Genomic DNA, 18,484 nt, shown 5'->3' with positions numbered 1-18,484 from the left:
ATTCAATTTGATTATATTCAATTAAACCGTATATTTAACGAGCTAAACAAATGATTTACTTAATGTCTACTGATTTAAGCGAAAACCCAAATAACTCACACACACACAAATATTTCTCTCAGCTTACCTAATTAATTATTATACTTATTATAATGGATATGCATAGATATATTATATTGTATTGTATTGTATTTTGCGTTCGTTTTGCCAGATTTATCTTACGATTAATTCTAGTTCCACACGATGTGATGTATTCACAACTTATTCGAATTATTTCGCATTGATTTTGGACTCGAACACGAAACGAAAACGAATGCCGCGTGAGATCTCTCCAAACGTAACAAGAAACCAATAATACACATAAAACACACACACACACACGAACCACGAACACATACACATTATTATATAGAAGATACATACATACATACATTCATATATCTAGCCAGATTTAAAGATCCTTTTTTCGTCGTCTAAGCGGAGGAGAAACAAAGTATATTCAATATTCGTATTCGTCAAGTGCAAATCAAAGTAAACGAAACCAAGAAAACCTATTATATTGTATTCATTATTATATATTATTATGCCTACTTATTATTCCATTTTTATAATTATTATAACTTATTGAATGCCACCAAAGCGAAACCAAAAACGAAACTAAACAAAACAAAACAAAAAAAAAACGAAACAAAACAAAACTAACACAAAATACAAAAAATAAAATTAAAAAAAGGCGAACTACCACAAAAAATATATATTTATTATTAAATAAATGTGTGACTTATTCCAAAAACTATGCAAAAAAATGAAAAAAGCGAAAAAAACCACAAAAAACCAAAACACAACCATTTGTTTTCTTTTTTTCCACCCAAAAAAAGTAAAAAAAAAAAACAACATCACACAAAATTGGCAACGCCGCAGGTGACTTGTGATCGGAGTGGAGTATCACTCTGAGAGGTTTTGGCAAACAGGCCAAGTGAAATGCGGTAACACACCCACATACAACCATAGAAACTACTACTACTACAACAACAACAACAACAACAAACAAAAACAACAACAACAACAGCACTCGCATTTAACAATGATACTCGAAATACGAACTAAGTTTCAACGATCTATAAAAGTATCATTAAGTTTTAACTGGTTTTATATCGTACGCATACATACATACAAACATAAATATATCCACCATCATAGGCAGTATACATACAGTATAAGTACACATACATAAATACAATATGTATATTCATTGTATATTTGAACAAAGAGGGCCACCTAGTTGACCTTGCGTAATTCGATTTTCCATTTCTATATCCTAGTTTTATTCCCCTCTCAGCCCTAATGATCATTCAGTAGTGTCTACTTACAATCAATGTGTGTGTCTGTAGCATTAGTAGAACAAAACAAAAAAAAACAAAAACTTAAACTAAAACAAAAACTAAAACAACTAAAAACGAAAAATCCAAATAACAAATCGTAAACGCAAAAAGATTTTTTTTTTAGTAAACACACTTTTTGGGTGTACTCGTCTCTTGTGCCCGGAATGCAAGGCCACATCTACATGGCAAGCGACCCTAAGGCTAAGAATACTGCAAAACCAATAAATTAGTATAAAAAAAAAAACACAAAATTAAAAATTAAAATAAAATAATACTTAGAGTATTTAAGAAATAGAGGGAAAAAAGAGATAACCAATAACCGCTCCAGCAGAGCAAAATGTTGTGGGAGCTGCGAGCGCAAATTGAAAACACCAAATTTTTAAATATAAACGATGTAAAATTTTTTAAACAAAGATTTATAGTAAAATTTATTGAAATATATATATACATGTGTATATGTGTATATATCATATACACAGAGGGGAAGTTAGCGAGAAGGAGTAAAAAAGATGGGAAAATAGTACGGAATACATGTCAGAGAAATACGCGCAAAATAAAAAATGTGAAATACATTAAAAAAATACCTTTAAAAAAAAAAGGAAACAAAACCGAACTGCTTCAACGACAAACAAACAAACAAGAAACGGGTAACGAAACCGAAACGAAAGAATGAGACATCACATGATCACCATAAATCGTATTCCCCTAAGGCCAAACAGAGAGATGTTTGCTTCTTCAAGCACTTAGATGCAAAGGGCTCAGATCGATCAACATTTGATACAGCTTGGCGGTCATTTGGCTTGCAACGACCCATCGAAGTTTATTCGTTTTCATCTCACCCGATGACTTGTTAACCTACTACTCAAATACAATACTCAGCAGTGTAAGCAACGTGGATAACTCAAGAGATAATCGAATAAGGCCCATTAAGTATACTCAAATACTTATTATTAAACGCCGCATCGCAGCAGCAGCCCCGATTAGGCTTCTGCGGGTGTGAGTGTATGTCATTCACAAAAGCAATATTAAAATGTGGCACGAGTCAGATACTGAAGTAGCTAGGACCCGGACTTGGACTTGTAACCCGACTTGACACGACTTAAACGTGAACATGAACGTGAACGGAGAACGGAGTTGTACAAATCGGAGCTCAGCGACTCGGGTCACATTCATTCACAGAGTTTGCACGCATAAGTGCTTTCTATACCATTTACTTAAACATTAATTAACTATCGAATATTAGTATCGTTTATTGGTTCCATTATGACACACACACACAAACATACATACACACACACACACATGAATACACGCAGTCGAATTTTTGGATGTTCTTCAATTTTAGTTTGAGTACAATTACAACAGAGCGAAAAAAGAAACGGCTAAAGGCATACCTAAAACCGAACCCAACAATGAAAATCATCAACTAAGCATGAAATGCATTTAAAAGTTAAATACAACAAATACATATTTATGAATCTATATGAAAATATATACATATACATACATATATATACATACCTATGTAAATGTCTACTTATATGGTCAGAGAAATACGCCCCAAGCAAGAGCAACGCAAAGTCAGAGAGTTTGAGAAGCTACAAAATTTCAAATTTCAAATCCGATACAGAAACAGAAACCGATGAGCAAAAAAAAAAAAAAAATACAATGAATACAATTACCAACGCCTCCTGAAGCTAAACAAAACATCAACTTCCAAACATTTTTATTGATATACACTAAAATCTAGTCACGTAAGGCGATTTCATCGATACAATCTAACAATCTAAGCTAATGGAGCAGATAGAGAAAGTATATTGTTCATTTTCATAGTGACAAAATTGCATGCAAATTAGCGAATATAAAAAGTTCAATTTAGTCGATAAGAAACGATCAAACTGCGAGGGAAAATAGAGATCAAATCAAGAGGAAGTGGACAAGCCAAAACAAGCACATACCCAAAAACAAACAAAATTCAAAACCAAATGCCAGCCAAAGGCAAAACTACACGGTATACTGCGGCCAAGCAGTTTAAGCAGTTTACTGCCTGGCCCACAAGCAGTGACAGCAGTTTACTCAAGCAGTAAAACTGCTTACAATGTAAAAAATATGAGAAAACTCAAATAGAAAACAGAATAGGAAAATGTTGAATAATTTGCATCAATTTGATCATAAAAGAAAATAAAAAACAGGAATAAAATTTTAAAAAAATATACGTAGCCGCCAGTCAACGGAACGCGCCCAAAGAATATAGATTTAACTTAAACTAATGAAAATTCAAACCGACAACAAAATATTTAAATCAATTTTGTGAAAAAGGAAAATTGGTAACCGTTATACACATATATAAGCAAACCCTATACATAGAAGATATACGATACGTATGTATGTATGCAGCAGAAACAGCTACAAAGCAAAAAAAAAACAATGGAAAAAAAAAAACCAAACAGAACTAAACTTCAAAACTTAATTATTTATTGTCTATTTTATTGTGTATGCTAATTATGATTGTCTATAGCGTATCGAACTATATGCATAAACCCCATATACATATACTTTTGTGCAGATCTGAGGCCAGCACATATTTATTATACTTATTCAATTAGTTAACCACATACCGCATATCCATGTACTTATCTTACTTTATGTACGTATATGCTTCATTAAAAACATTTCGATATTGTATTCGTAGCCATCGAGTAGGACTTGAGACTTATTTGTACAATCACCTCCTCCTCCTACACCATCAGCAAACATCAAACACCAATCACACATTGAAAACATCCCAACAAGAGCCTCAGCTAAAGTTCTCAATCATCGTATTTACATACATATGTATGTATGGTCTAGGGTCTATGGATAGTCGCATATTTCTGTATGTATATACCCATAGATAAAGCTAAATACACACACACACTTACACAATGTGAAGGATACCGAGGTGACACACAAATTTAGATGCATATATAATAATATAACTTAAATGGCAAAACAAAACCAAAAAAACCAAATCGAAATCGAAATCGTAAGAAGGAAGAACGTAAAATTTTACTATACTCGTACTCGTACGTATAAATTATATGAATGTATGTATAATTATTATTCAATTTGTATTTTATTGTATGTATTAGCTTTTGCTCTTTCATAAACAAAAAACCAAACAAAACAAAAAGGAACAAAAAAAATTCAAAGGAAAAAACCAAAAAGCCGGCAAGCAATGGTATACAAAATAAATAAAAATATGACAAAACGATAAAAAAAAAGAAATAAAATTGAACAAAAACAAAAAAAAAACAACAACAAAAAATTACCAACAGGAGATTTTTATTTATTCCTTCCAAAGGATTTCGCACCCTCTTCCCGTTAAAGAAATTTTGGGTGGATAATTAACTTTGTTTATTCACTACGTTAGAGTGCTTGAGTAAGTGGCTTTAAGGTGGATATATTTATAATAAATATCTGAAAACTACAGCGACATTAACATTGCATACATGTACATACATATACATATGTATGTATGTATTTATGTATGTATCTATCGTTTATAATATTATTATTAGAAAACACGAAAAAAAAAATTGTGTTCCATTAGGTACACTCGAGTACGTACGTACGTATGTATGTATGTATATTTTGTATTTTAGAGGCATCCATTAGCAAGTGCCTGAGTAGAATCTCACTGGATCGGTAGTACGCATCATATTGTATGATTTAAAATCGTTCTGGTTTTGAATGAGAAAACCTTTTGAGTCATATTTTTGGGTCGGGTGCTTCAGGGGGTCGGGTGCTTAATCATACACAAAATATGTCATCTGAAAATGCTGCTTAAATTCGGATATACTTCGGATATATACGTTGCATCTCAGATATACTAATTCAGGTTAAACTAAATGTGGGAGTTTCATTAAATTAAACAAATAAATGCCGTTTAACGATCTTTAAGATCAGATCTTCAGATACTCGAATACTGAAAGCTTAAGGAAAGCGACAGACAGATCGTTTCGCACCTCAAGAGAGAAACGAATCTCAGGCTCCTTCAAAATCTCTGCTCTGCGATTATCTGCGAGTTGCTCGGGTAGATTCGGACTCTTGGGATGCTGTTGCTGATGCGGTATACTTTAGACGCCCAGCTCACGACTGGGCGTGGTTGTGGCCAATTGTCCAGTATTACTCCCTGCCGGCGGTGCCGCCACCAGAGTGGGCACCCATTTGTTGAGGAGTGTGCGCATGGCGAATATGACATCGTGATTGGCGAAGCAAAACAGGAACGAGACAACGAAGCCCTGCAGGCTGACCAGAATGACGGAGAGCAGCTGATAGAATCGATCCAGCTGAGTGCCGGCATCTGGTCGATAGGGTAGCAGAAAGTGCTGCAGTCCGAAAAGCGGCACCAGAATGATGGTGGCCCGCACGGCTTTGCGGATGGCCAGGGGAGCGGGCTGGGCCGACTGTGGATGCAGTTTCCGTACAATCACCCGCAGAACATTGATGAGGAAGACTGCAAGATATTTGGATAGAATAAAACTATAAAAAATATAATAATGCTGCTACATACTAAAGCTGGCCAGCAGAGAGAGAGTTATGGGCACCGAGAAGATCCACAGAAAGAGGCTGTCATTGATCCAGCAGCTGCAAAGATAGATAAATACATATGTATGTATATAGATGGATGAGCATAAGAATTATATGAACGAAGGTTTGATTGGTTAGGTAAGGTGTAGGCAGGGCGCTGAGGTACTCACTGTTCATTGTCGGTGCTGCTGTAGTGCCGTGCTGCGCCATAGAGCAGCGCCACATTAAGCGGACAGAGCCAGCTGATGATTTTGAACCAGCGCATAACAATCGTGTCCTTGACAAAGACCTGGCGAAGACAGCACAAAGGGAAAGCAGTAAGAAGGCGGCTGCAGTTCTGACATTACCAGCCTGACGAAGACAGAGAGCAGTTTGCTAAAGTTGCGACTTGCTTTCACATAAATTGAGAGGGCGGTAGAAAAAGAAATGCAGATAAAAGCTGCTGCAGCAGCAGCAGCCGTACAGCAAATCACATTTGCCAGCCACATCCACCATCTGCTCATAAAGTATGCAAACCTGCCAGCAATTACGAGGATTTGCATGTGAATCATGTAAGCAAGAAGCAGGAAACGAGAAACGAGAAACAGGAACCAAGGATGATTGCTGGCAGGACTCACCACAACGAGAACCAAGTGCAGATGCAGACCCTCGCAGAACATCCAGAAATAGTTAACCAGCATGAAGTAATGTATGACGAGATGGAGACCAATGCACCAGAGCTGAAAATAAATATATTTTTGGCTGTGGTTGGGTTTCTTTTGTTTGTTTTTGTTTTGTCAAATGACTTACCGGGCTTTCGGCTATGAGCTCGGGTCGCTCCACCACCAGACGGTACCAGAGGATCCAGGACACACAAGTGCAGGCCAGCGAGGCGAACAGATGGACATGAATGCGAATGCGGGTGCAGCGCAGCGATCTGCAACGGACAGTCATCAGTTGTCAGTTGTCAGTCAGCTTCCGAGCTAAAGCACTTACTTGAAGCCCAGGAATATGATGATTGATATGAGTAGAGCCACCAGCGAGAGGGCGTAGCCCTTCACATACAGCTCGTTGATGAACTGACGAAACTGCAATGGCAATTACCCTGCATTAATCCTTCGCGCTGGCAACCAATCCACGGCGACAACTTACCTCCAAGTCCTCGTAGTCCACACAGTTGGTGTAATTCGACCAGGTAAGATTGCTAACCGGATGACGGAACCACGAGCCCGTCTCCAGGCAGCTATTTAAAACGAAATGTGCACCATAATGTTGGGATTACTTTGCATTTGACTAAGCAGGGATATGTTACAGCATAAATAATTCTTAATCTATGGCCCATTTATCGTTACATAATAAACAAAATCAATAATTCTTGAAACGAAATCATCAAAGTGGAAGTGCGCCTACGAATGGTCCCATTTTTGGGCATTTAACTCACGTCTTGTGGGCCAGAAATTTGCTGTTGAATCCCTCCACGAAATCGGGGCAATATTGACTCAATACGGTGCCGGCCGGGGTGCGGGGCCAGCATAGATATCCATCGAAGTTCAGGGGACAAAAGAGGCTGCTGCTATTGTTATTGTTGAGATTCGCCTGGTGCTGCTCCTCCAGATTCGTGGCCATTGTGGCGCTTAGAATGGTGGCATATATCTCGTTATTGGCTGCCGACGCCTCGTCCACACTCTGCATATCAATGCTGCCCTCGTTGAGCACAGCGTTCTCCAGATATCGCGGCACCGGACTGAAGTTCTCCGGCACCTCCACCCCATAGTCTGCGGCATGAAAGGCGTGATTGGTTGAGTGTTGATGCTGCTATGGGGAATCACGTACATGTATGTCTAACCTGTTGCCGGTACCGCCGGGTCCTCGTCGTATGTGTCGTTCTGGTAGCGATAGACGCACTCGGCATACAAATGCTTTAAAAATATGCGCAGATTCTCCTGGGGATGGGCCAGCTGCCCGGCCGATGCGGACGCTGCGGAGGCCTCCATCGTTGCCTCCATGGGGGACGCCTCAATGTGGGAAACTGTTGTCATATCTCAAAGCTGCTGGCTGTAGGAGACGGGAGAGTGGGAGACGGAAGAGACGCGTGTCAGCTGCTTCTGGCTGTCCATTCGTGTGTGCCTTGGTAATTTGGTTAAGCTTCAAAGAGTTGAGTTTGGTGGGAGCTCTGATGGCCCATAGACACAGCAACAGCCACTGATACTCGTACATTCGAGTAAGAATGAGAGTGTGAAATGTCATTGTGTGCCACGGGTTATCATGCTCTGGACCAGACCAGATGACCCCCAGCCAAGACCAGCGAAGCGTGACAGTTACAACCTTGAATGGAACTGTGATTACATTGCCTCGCACTCGCCCTCCCACTCAGTACCCACGTGGCACACCGCACCGCCCATATGTTATAAATCAGTTTATTGTCTAATTAATGCCAGCATTTGAAGGAGCTTAATTGCATTTAGTCACAAAGCAAAGGCCACAGGGCAAACTCGAATGAAATGCACTGCACATCGATCGAAAAAGTCGTAGCGCGGTAGGGAGGTGGTATGAAACTCCACGGGAATGCCACCAGAAAGCCATCGGAAGACAGGGAGATGCATATGTATGTACATTTGTGTGGCATACTCGTAGGATGAGCTACGCTGCAAAGTTCTAGCCTAACATGGTTATATTTTTAATCAAAACTCATTTCGCTTGATTGAGTTTTAACAGAAAGCCCTGCACCGGCAACGGCACCGGCACCGGCACCAGCGCCGACCCACCCACGCCCCCAGTGCCAGTGTTTCGGGGAGTGCACACCAAATGTGGATGAGCACAAGTCTCTGTTGTGGAGACTGGGGGCGCAAAAAAAAAACAACTTTAATTTGAGGGCCTAATTTATTGCACTTTGTTGGACAGTTTTCAGGCAGATTGCAGCAGGGTAAACCCAAGCACAGGTGAGTATCTGGGTCTCATAAAAATGTACTTAATAAGCTGATGTAAACATACATACATACATACATATGTAGCATAGCATATCATGGGTTTTGTTTGTTTGGCTAGTTCCCGAAGCATGAGTACCTTCTGGTCGGAATGTCCACCATGACATGCAGCTCATGCTGCAAGTGTCCCCAAACCACAAAATTCCAAGCAGTACAGCTTTAATGAGCTTACATTTCTGTTGTAGTCGTATGCCTTTCGCCATTTTCCGTGTCCTGTTTTAAATTGAATTCATTGAATTGGCGTAGGCCCCAGACCCTCCACCGCCACCCAGTCCAGAGAGCCTTTGCCAGGGCCAAGCGTGGACAAGCTTTGAATTAACTCCTTCATAATTGGTACTTATATTGCCATGGCTCACAATTCAGAGCTTATGCAAGAGACTGCAGTTCCAGTTAATTGCACCGGCAACGCAATGAACCACAGTGCATGCCAGAGCCAGAACCAGAGCCAGAACCACAGCCAGAACCACAGCCATGGCACTTTTAGTGCTCCTAAAGCAAGGTTTTATTTGCAGAATTTTTCAATTAGTTAGCTTTGTGTGGTCCCTTATATATTCGCTCTATTTTCCATATTCATCTCGCGATGTTATTCCACTTTAAAGTCAAGTCAAAACCACTTGTCCAAACAACACTACAAAAATACGCTATTTTGTGGCTTTCAAAGTTCAACTATTGCCGCATAAAATTATACACAATTTGCATGCAGCCCTTTCTCTCTTCCCCTATAATTTAAAAAGCATTTAAGCATAACGAAATCATAAATCAGTGTCTGCTACAAATTCAGTTGAATTTATGCTGAATGCGTATTTGTAGCTGATCAATTTTAAGCTTTATTTATGGATAAATTCTTTATCAATCATGAAGGAACTTTTCTCGATATTTCCATTAACGATTCTCATAGTTTCTTAAATCATTGGCCTGGAAAAAAATTCAGTTTGAAGCCTCCATAAAATATAATAATTGGAAAACGTTTGCCTGCATAAATTATGCATGAAATTGAAATTTATTGTCAACAACAGGCAGCAGCAGCAGCAGGCAAAGAAGCCCAAGCAGAAGGAGTAAAGACAAAGGCTCAGTCTCAGTGCCACAGTCTCAGTGCCACAGTCTCCCGCTGTAACTGATACAAATGGCCAATCGATGGCAGTGGTTGGGAATCGAGCCAAGGAATAATTATACGAGTATGTACACATGCTGAATATTGATGATGAATTGTTTTTTGTCTAGCGAGCGATACAAAACGATGGAAAAAACGTCAATGCGGTTAATTATGCTGCCACTCGTTCTCGTTCTCGTTGTTTGCCTCTGCCACTGCCACTGCCTCTCTGTGGCTTTGGCTTTTGCAGCCCGGAAACGGAAATGCCATCACGCACACAGACGCCTAATGGAGCTGCCTAACACATTGACTAATATTGTGTTATGTTTTTCTGGCAATTCGATTATTTTTTCAGGCAATTACAATAATAAATGACTTCAACCATGGCAATAGCATCCTAAATGCAATTATTTACGGTCGCTGGGCCCCCGGATCCGTTCGGATTTTACGCTGATTTGCTGTCATTGTCCGAGTTTAGCTGTACGAAAAAGTTGCTAACCTTGCAAATTATTGCAGTCATTTCCTGGCCATCACTGTATATGTTTTGTCTTTCCAGCTGCTCAAAGGAAAACTTTTCCTGTTATTATTGCAAATGGGCTGATGAGGGGATGGGGAGGGGAATGCCGGGCAGATTAACCAATTACTTATTTATTTATGTTTATGTAGTACGAGTATGATTTTTTTGATGGAAGTGTTTGCTCCTGAGAGTGAAACCAGAGTTCGTCTCCTGCTGCGAATTATGAGCTAGCGAATTTTTGAAATTTTCTCATGTCTATTCCCACACAATATTCATAATTTCAGTTCATTTTCACTTCATCACAATTAACAGATATAGCCAATATATGGGTGAAAATAGAAATGTTGAGAGATCACTTACATGACGGTTTCGTCTACGAAATTATCAGATCCATTTTGAGTTTTTCCAGCTGATCTGCGGAAACCAGCTGTGCCCGTTTCATTTAATCAAAAAAAAAAAGTTCCGTATTCCGTGTCTATCGCACGTAACGTACAAAGAAAAAGTACCACAAAAACCACTTTTAAATAAATAAAACGGATAAAAAACCCGCAAAATAAGTGAACCGTTATCTGTGGGCACAGATGCCGTCGCTCTCTTCTCAGATGCCGACCGTGCGGCAGGGCGTTCTAGTGGCAAGTGACCAAGCAAGCAAGCATCCAGCGAGAACCGACCCGACACGAATCGACATGAACCGATACGGCCCACCCGGGCACGGGCACAGGGCCCGACCCCGACATTTACCGGGAAGCAGCAAGTCACGACAAGGCACGGCACGGCACGGGCGTATCTGCTTGTGCCTACACTGCGAATGTTTAAGTACTCTTGGAAGTCTTAACTATCGGGTTAGCAAGAGGTTACAGCATCGTTTTGGCACTCCAAGCTCGCACATTTCATCTACTAGCCAATGCCAAAAAGAGTTTCAATGCTTGCCGCGACAGGAGCTTTGCTCGCGAAAGTTGGTTAGCATTCGAAGTAGAACAATTCGTCTTTTCTTCTTATGGGAATGCTCGTGAAACTTCTAAGAGAGTAAGATGGGGCTTATCTTTATCTTTGATTACTGTTTGATTGTCGCTTCCTGCTCGAAGGTTAACTAAGAGAAAGATTTTACATAGTTATGTTCATGGAAGCAGTCTCGTGGAATCCACGACGTGAATGCGCTGAATCAAGCGTTGAATTGCACTGCTTATTTTCTCTCTGTGTGGCTTCTGCTTGTCCATGCTCGCCTCTCCCGCTCTGCCGCTCAGCCGTTCTCTCATCGTTTCGTGCGCAAGGCCAAGCAGTGGGGTGCTTCGGCACCAAGCAACAAGTTGGCGTACGCCTGCTTGCCAGCAGCAGCAGCAGCAGCAGCAGCTTACTTTCTTGCTGTGACACCAAATTGCTTGGCAATATGTCTGTTGTGGGCGTCTAACAGTTGGATGTACGCCAAACAGGGCGTAGACAGTTGCGGTGCGCTGTGGAGCAATTGCTACTCGTGCAGGAGGGGACGGGCCAGCATTTACTTAAGACATTTAAACGGTAAGGTACAAGCAGGAGAATACGAGTGCTCGAATTTTCCTCCCTATGATGATTTGTCGTGTGGCTATAATACGATTTGCATTTCACATGAACTTTTCCATTTGTTGTATTCACTTTGAGAAAGAGCCACTTAAGTGCCACTTCGTATATTAATTTGCGCACAGTTCTTCTTAGCGAACGTTGCCTGTAGCCATTGAATATTCCATCCTTTATCCCATGTTTCCTCTTTGGGCATACATAAACACATACATATATACAAATGTATAAATTATAAATAGTTCTTTGTTACATTGCAACGAAAATATTGGCCAACCTTATATAAAATGCATTTCCAATTAGCAGCTGGACAAATTCCGTGGCATTTAGTTGCCGTAAATCCTTAGTCCAAAAATACATTGCATATGAAAACTGATATGCGAGTCCTTTAGGAGTAAATGGAAGCACACAAAAAAGACGGCTTTATTTTCTATTTTTATGCCAAAAGAAACTTTGCAAATACATCGAATTACTCGTAGTAGTTTCGAGTAGTTTCCTTTTGTACATAGTGCTGCCACATTGCTGTACATTTTATTGTTGTTGTTGATTATTATGCTTGTTGCCGAACAATATTCAAGACTCAGAGGTTGCCTTTTGTTTAGTGTACAAACAAACATCAAATACACATCATTAATTATTCAGTATAGAACTCTGACTATTACCCGGCTTAAGTAAATTCCGTGCTCTTTCGCATTTTATTCAAAAATGCATAAACTTTCGACTTTGTTTGGTCGTGGGATGCCGACTACCATGCTACGCTCTTATGCAAACGCCCTACCCCGACCCCACAAGGAAGAGAGGCCGCTGGCCAATTCGTTGCTGGAGAAACTCGATAAGATTGGCAGCCAGCTGGTCCAGGATATCGTAGACGGTGCACACCAGCAGGCTGACGGCATGACGACTGCCACAATTTTGGGCCGAACTCTTGTGAACGAGAGCAACAAATATATATCAAAGGGCGCTGATCCCAAAGAAATTCGTGTCGGCATTATGGCAGCCGTTGAGATGGTCATCAAGCAATTGAATGCCATGGCACGCCCCGTCTATATACCGGAACAGCTGCTGCGTGTGGCCATCACATCGGCACACGGTGATCGGGCCATCGGTGGTCTGATCTACCAGGCCATCAGCAAGGCTGGACTTGAGGGAGAGATCCACGTACAGAACACAAACAACACCTTCGACGTCGAGCTGCGTTTCTGTGAGGCAATTAAGTACACGGAACTGGCGTACCCGCAGGTGATTACTGCAAAGGACATTGTGGATGAGGCGCCGGGCCATTTGGTGTTGCAGCGCATGAATGCAGCGAATGCAGATATTGCCATGGCCTCTGGCAGCAATGAGCCGCAGCCTGAACCATCAGCCATGAGCATCTGCAATCTCGGCAAGGTGGAATGGGTGAGCATCCCGGCAGAGAACAGTCTGCTGCTGCTGGGCTATGGCGATGAAAACGAGATTCGTGGCACATCCTGCCCAACCCAGCAGAAGATTCTTCAGGAATCTCGCATGACTCTGCGCGACACTAGGGTCGCAGTCTTCTTGGTGGGCGGTTCAAGCGAGGGCGACAAAATTAGGAAGAAAGAACTCATTACTGACGCCGTCCGGACCACGCGCGTTGCCATCGAAGGTGGCCTCGTGCCCGGTGGCGGCACTGCCCTGATCCGCTGCATGGAACATTTGGATAGTCGCTTGACAGTCGAAAACAGAGATCAGGTAGGTGGTGACAATAACTGATGTATCACTGTATAACTCATGCGATTCCCAGCGACTCGGTGTGGATATCGTACGCCGAGCGCTGCCCATGCCATGCTGGACTATTGCAGAGAATGCGGGCTTCGATGGCGACAAGGTTGTATATGTTGTGGAGACGACCACGCGCATGCACGAGGATTTTGGCTACGATGTGGTGTCGGGAAAGTACTGCAGCATGTCCATGCAGGGCATCATGGATCCCACCCAGGTGGTGTGTACTGCCATCACGAATGCCGCCGGCATGGCCGCGCTCCTGATCACCGACCACGAGTATGCCTCGGACTCTGACTAACTGTTAGTGCTGTTTGTGCAACAGAAATTATATTTCCTATAATTTGAGTAAATGTTTGAGTTTCTGCTAAAAATATTTGACAGGTTTTGGTGGATACTCTGGGCATAATTCGAGTATTAAATTTATTATTAGAAGTCGAATATATCGAAACTGTAGCTGTTGTTATCAGCTTCGCATCGCGCCTGGGCTAGCCAATGAATTTAAATTCCCCTCGTGAATCCATATCAGAGCAGCAAAGTACACAGCAAGGAAAAGAAATCCCCAGTGCACATAATTCAAGTAGAGTTATAAGTGCTGATAAACTGATCGCCGCTACACGCTCCCATGGGGTCAGCAAATTCGGGGCGCCACCGGAGAGCGCTTAAAGTGCGAGTGCAAGAGTTTAAAAAAAAGCATGCGGAGCGATGGGAGTTTGTTTCTTTTTTTTGTGAGGTAACGGGGCACGTTTCGGGGCGATAACTATGGGATGGATGGAGCTGACCAGAACAGCGTTAAGCGTTAAGCATTAAGCAGAGGAAGGTGATGTAAAGAGCATAATCATTCGTCCGGGGCTGACAAGCCAGGCACGTAGCGCCGTCCAGAGCCCGGCCAAAGCCCCGGCAGCTATCGGCTGTTGGCTTTGGCTATGGGTTTGAGTTTCGGTTAACCCATAAAAGGCGTAAGCGCTGCTAGCATAGACATCAGTACACTCAAAAGGCCACAGCATGTTCCACTCCAAGCTGCTCCATCGGCTCCATCTGCTCCTCAGCGTGGCCAGTGTCCTGGCTCAGTATGATCTCTATGGAGACTTGTCGTACGGCGGCTCGGCGGAGTCGCAGCTGGATTACTTGTTCACGGACAGCGACTACGACGTCATTTGTCCGCCCGGCGGCAGCCCGGTGTGCGCCACGGACGGCAGCCAGTACCAGCGGTTCGGCAGCAAGTGCCGCCTGGACTCGCACAACCTCAAGCTGCTGTTCGCCGGCAGTCCGGGTGAGACCCGGCGAGGCTCTCGGCCAGGACCAGTGTCTTAAATCCATGCTCTCTCTCTCTCTCCCTCCCAGAACTGACGCAAACGGATCTCATCTACTGCTCCTCGTACTCGGCTCTGGCCCCGTCCCCCTATTATCTGCGCGCCCCAGCGCAGCCTTCGGGCTACCCTGCGGTCTCGGGCTCCAGCTCGTTCGCTTATGCCACGGCCCATGGGCCCTATGGCGCCAAGGCATCCGCTGAGGCTCCAGGTCCCTATGCCGTGGGATCCGCCTCCTATCCCTCGTATCCGAAAAGCGCTCCGGCGTACAGGCCTTACGGCGGAGCGTATCCCACAGTTACTGCGGCTCCGGCTAGTGTTTCCACAACGACCAAGGCAGCTCCTAGGTACCCTCCTAGGTATCCCCCCAGGTATCCGCCCAGGTATCCCACTGTTGCCACAACTTCAACGTCTGCCCCCACATCCACATCTGCACCCACGGCGGCACCTACTGCTACAACCACTGAGGCATCCACCGCTGCTCCAACAACAGCTGCACCCACTGAGGTAACAACAACCGCCGCTTCAACCTCTGCCTCCACGGATGCTTCTACGGCTGCATCCACTGAGGTAACAAGCACCGCAGCTTCAACCTCTGCCTCCACGGCTGCTTCTACGGCTGCTTCAACCTCTACCTCCACGGATGCCTCAACGGATGCTTCTACGGATGCTTCTACGGCTGCTTCCACAACCGCTGCTCCCTCCGTAAGTGATCCTCAACCCTGACATTTGACGTTTTCTCAACGGTTCTCCATCGATCCACCATTTCAGGGCGATCTGGTGATCACGGAGACAAGCGGCACGGTTACCACCACCACCACCGTGACGCCGGGCACGATCGAAACCTGTCCCGACACCTTTACCAGCTTCACCGTCCTCTTGAATGGAGTGACGAGCACCGTCAGTGGCTGCAAGACTGTCACAACAACCTGAGGAGTGGCGAATCCAGCGGGAAGTTGAGAAACCAGCAGCACCGTTGAGCGGTCATAGATTCAATATAATTCAAAATAGTTCAAATCGATCCGATCCGATCCACTGCAATGTGCAGAGTGTTCCATTTAATGTAATAAAACTGTCAGTACAGCCCCATAAACAACTGAACTCGATTGCATCTGGTCGAGCGGGAAAATGCGAAATTGAAAAAGGGAAAATCAATTGGGGGTATTCCATCAACGCACATTTTTCATTACACCCACACACACACACAAACACACACAGTCGTGTGGAGCATAGAGCAGGTGTTTCCGCTCTCCCTTCAATATTATTCTCGGGCTTTGGCTTAATATATATATTTTTTTTAAGCAGTTTACGCTTTTGTGTCTGCTTATCTCTTTACAATAAAACGGCATTAAAAGCTTAGGAAAAAAAAGGCGGGCCAGGCCCCTGTTCCGGGAAAACACGGATGGCGGCCTTTGTATCATAGAGCCGGTGGCTCGGCGGTTCGGCGGTGGCTTGCCCGTTCCAAGCGGAAACGGAAATTAACAAGTGCCCCTGGCAACACTTTGCATCTGCCAAACAGCAGTGACAACAAAAGCAGCAACACCCCCGCTAAAATAGCCATTTATATTCAAATTGTTTTAGCCTGGTCCCATTTTTGGCCCACAAAAACATCAGTTTTTTCTGGTATTTTTTTGTTTTTTGTTGGGCGCGAAGGTAGGGTGCTTCAAGTGTAAAAAGTTTAATGTGGAAATCTGTTTAATTAAATAATAAACATTTAATTTGAGGTGCAATTTTGGGTACATTTTGTTGCGGCAGCACCAAAACCCAAGGGCCTTTGGTAAATTATTTTTTGTTTTGTTTTCTTTCTGAGAAGAAGGAATGAGTTTCAGTGAATAAAGTAAAGGAATTGGTGCATGAATTTTGATTAAATTTAGGTGGAACTTTTTCCATGCTTTTCATGCTTTCCAGGCTTTGTTTCGTTGCCATGTTACCATGTGCTTAGAGCCTTTTCATTTTATGAACCTCCATGGACGATGGTAGCTATGCATCCACTTAAATTCTCAGATATCAGATCGTCACGAGTCTCATTTCGCACATGGCTTTGCTTCAGAAACTGGCCAAAGACTGGCCGAAAACAATTTTAGGGTAATCTACCTCTGGGCGAAATCCTTTTCTAATTGTTGAAGTATTTTTAAATCGCGAAAGAGGCTTTCTGACATTCCGGAAATGTACATTTGAATATGCGTTTTTCTGAACTGAACTGGAATCAAATGGAATCCCTTCAATCATTCCACCCCGTCTACCCCTGCCTACCAAAATGTCAGATCTTTGCATATTTAATGTTAAATAAATTAAGAAGTTTCATTGGATTTGATTTGCCGGCCTCAGCAATGTTTTTTTTTATTTGTTTGCATTTTTCTTTTTGCCCTTCCACCCAAAAGTTGCCCGAAATATGCTGGGAGGGGGCAAAAAGTTGCTGAATTCGCCAAAAGATTGGCCGAATGAATGAATTGAATGAACTCTTAATATTTTTTTGTAGCCGGTCTGGCGCGATTCTCTTGCACCTCCACACGTCAATGCGGGGTGTGTGGTGTGGCTGGTAGTGTTGTAAACAATGAATGGAGGGGCCAAGAAAACAATATCATTAATGTTGAGCAAGCCAATCGATGAGATACCTCTTAATTACATTCGAATTCCTCTGCCTGTTCTGTTCGAAAATTAAAATAAAAATATACACAAATAGAACTGAGCGCCAAAGATGATTTTTGGCTGTCGTCTTTGAAGTGTCTGACCAGTCCATCATACCCCTTTTGTGGTGCCACGAGCACCGTACACACCTTCTCGTAAACAGAATGCGAGACGCTGAAACTCAAAAGACAGCTGCATGCCGCATGGCGCCCCGCCTGCCGCTTTGCGACGGCTGCTGATAGCTGACACCAGATGGTAGATAGCCGTCACAGTCGGATGGCAGTGGTGCCTCAACTTTTTAAGCCAATTATTGACACGCTGTGGCAGCTCGAATAAATCAAAATCTGTGCTAAACCGTTGCAGGAGGAGATGGCGGAGGAGCGAAGCTTGAGCTGAGGCCAGGACCAGGACCAGGCCCTGACACAGGGCGCCTGTCTTGAGTTACGGTGTTTTTAATAAATTTCAAGTGGAACAAGATTTGTGGTGCCTTAGAACTGGGTAAATATTTTGCTTAGATGCCATGCTGGCCACGCCCACACGACATACATAAATCAAATGCCGCCCCACATACATACCACTCGAGTGATTTGATTCCTTTGATTTTGGCCCTCTTTTTTAAAGCACTTTTTGTTGTTCCCTATGGCTGTGGCTGTGGCTGTGGCTGTATGTGGCCCGAATTGATATTTATGACCGTGAAATCGGCTTATAACATTACCCATTCCTCTCGA

General features: G+C 42.9%; 3 protein-coding genes across 3 annotated transcripts; 2 read left to right on the top strand and 1 right to left on the bottom strand.

Annotated features, from left to right (window-relative positions):
* Window positions 1-5,298: 5,298 nt before the first annotated feature.
* On the bottom strand, window positions 5,299-10,970 carry LOC111070726 (calcitonin gene-related peptide type 1 receptor). The gene is made up of 10 exons (XM_022361466.2): window positions 10,885-10,970; window positions 7,780-7,988; window positions 7,375-7,708; window positions 7,086-7,176; window positions 6,930-7,021; window positions 6,744-6,870; window positions 6,572-6,673; window positions 6,125-6,243; window positions 5,938-6,011; window positions 5,299-5,880 (listed from the first exon to the last, which is right to left on the bottom strand). Exons 2-10 carry the CDS (start codon window positions 7,970-7,972, stop codon window positions 5,501-5,503), a joined length of 1,512 nt encoding a protein of 503 aa, XP_022217158.2. The 5' UTR covers window positions 7,973-7,988; window positions 10,885-10,970; the 3' UTR covers window positions 5,299-5,500.
* A 1,718-nt stretch (window positions 10,971-12,688) lies between these two features.
* Window positions 12,689-14,183, top strand: LOC111070727 (heat shock protein 60A-like). Its single transcript, XM_022361468.2, has 2 exons — window positions 12,689-13,788; window positions 13,841-14,183. Exons 1-2 carry the CDS (start codon window positions 12,781-12,783, stop codon window positions 14,117-14,119), a joined length of 1,287 nt encoding a protein of 428 aa, XP_022217160.2. The 5' UTR covers window positions 12,689-12,780; the 3' UTR covers window positions 14,120-14,183.
* Window positions 14,184-14,815: 632 nt separating this feature from the next.
* Window positions 14,816-16,210, top strand: LOC111070728 (spore coat protein SP96). Its single transcript, XM_022361469.2, has 3 exons — window positions 14,816-15,091; window positions 15,163-15,833; window positions 15,900-16,210. The coding sequence occupies exons 1-3, from the start codon at window positions 14,824-14,826 to the stop codon at window positions 16,059-16,061; spliced, it is 1,101 nt and encodes a 366-aa protein (XP_022217161.2). The 5' UTR covers window positions 14,816-14,823; the 3' UTR covers window positions 16,062-16,210.
* Window positions 16,211-18,484: the final 2,274 nt, after the last annotated feature.

Source organism: Drosophila obscura, unplaced genomic scaffold, assembly GCF_018151105.1.
Source record: "Drosophila obscura isolate BZ-5 IFL unplaced genomic scaffold, ASM1815110v1 contig_165, whole genome shotgun sequence".
Taxonomy (NCBI): domain Eukaryota; kingdom Metazoa; phylum Arthropoda; class Insecta; order Diptera; family Drosophilidae; genus Drosophila; species Drosophila obscura.
This window is presented reverse-complemented; position numbering and strand designations above follow the sequence as displayed.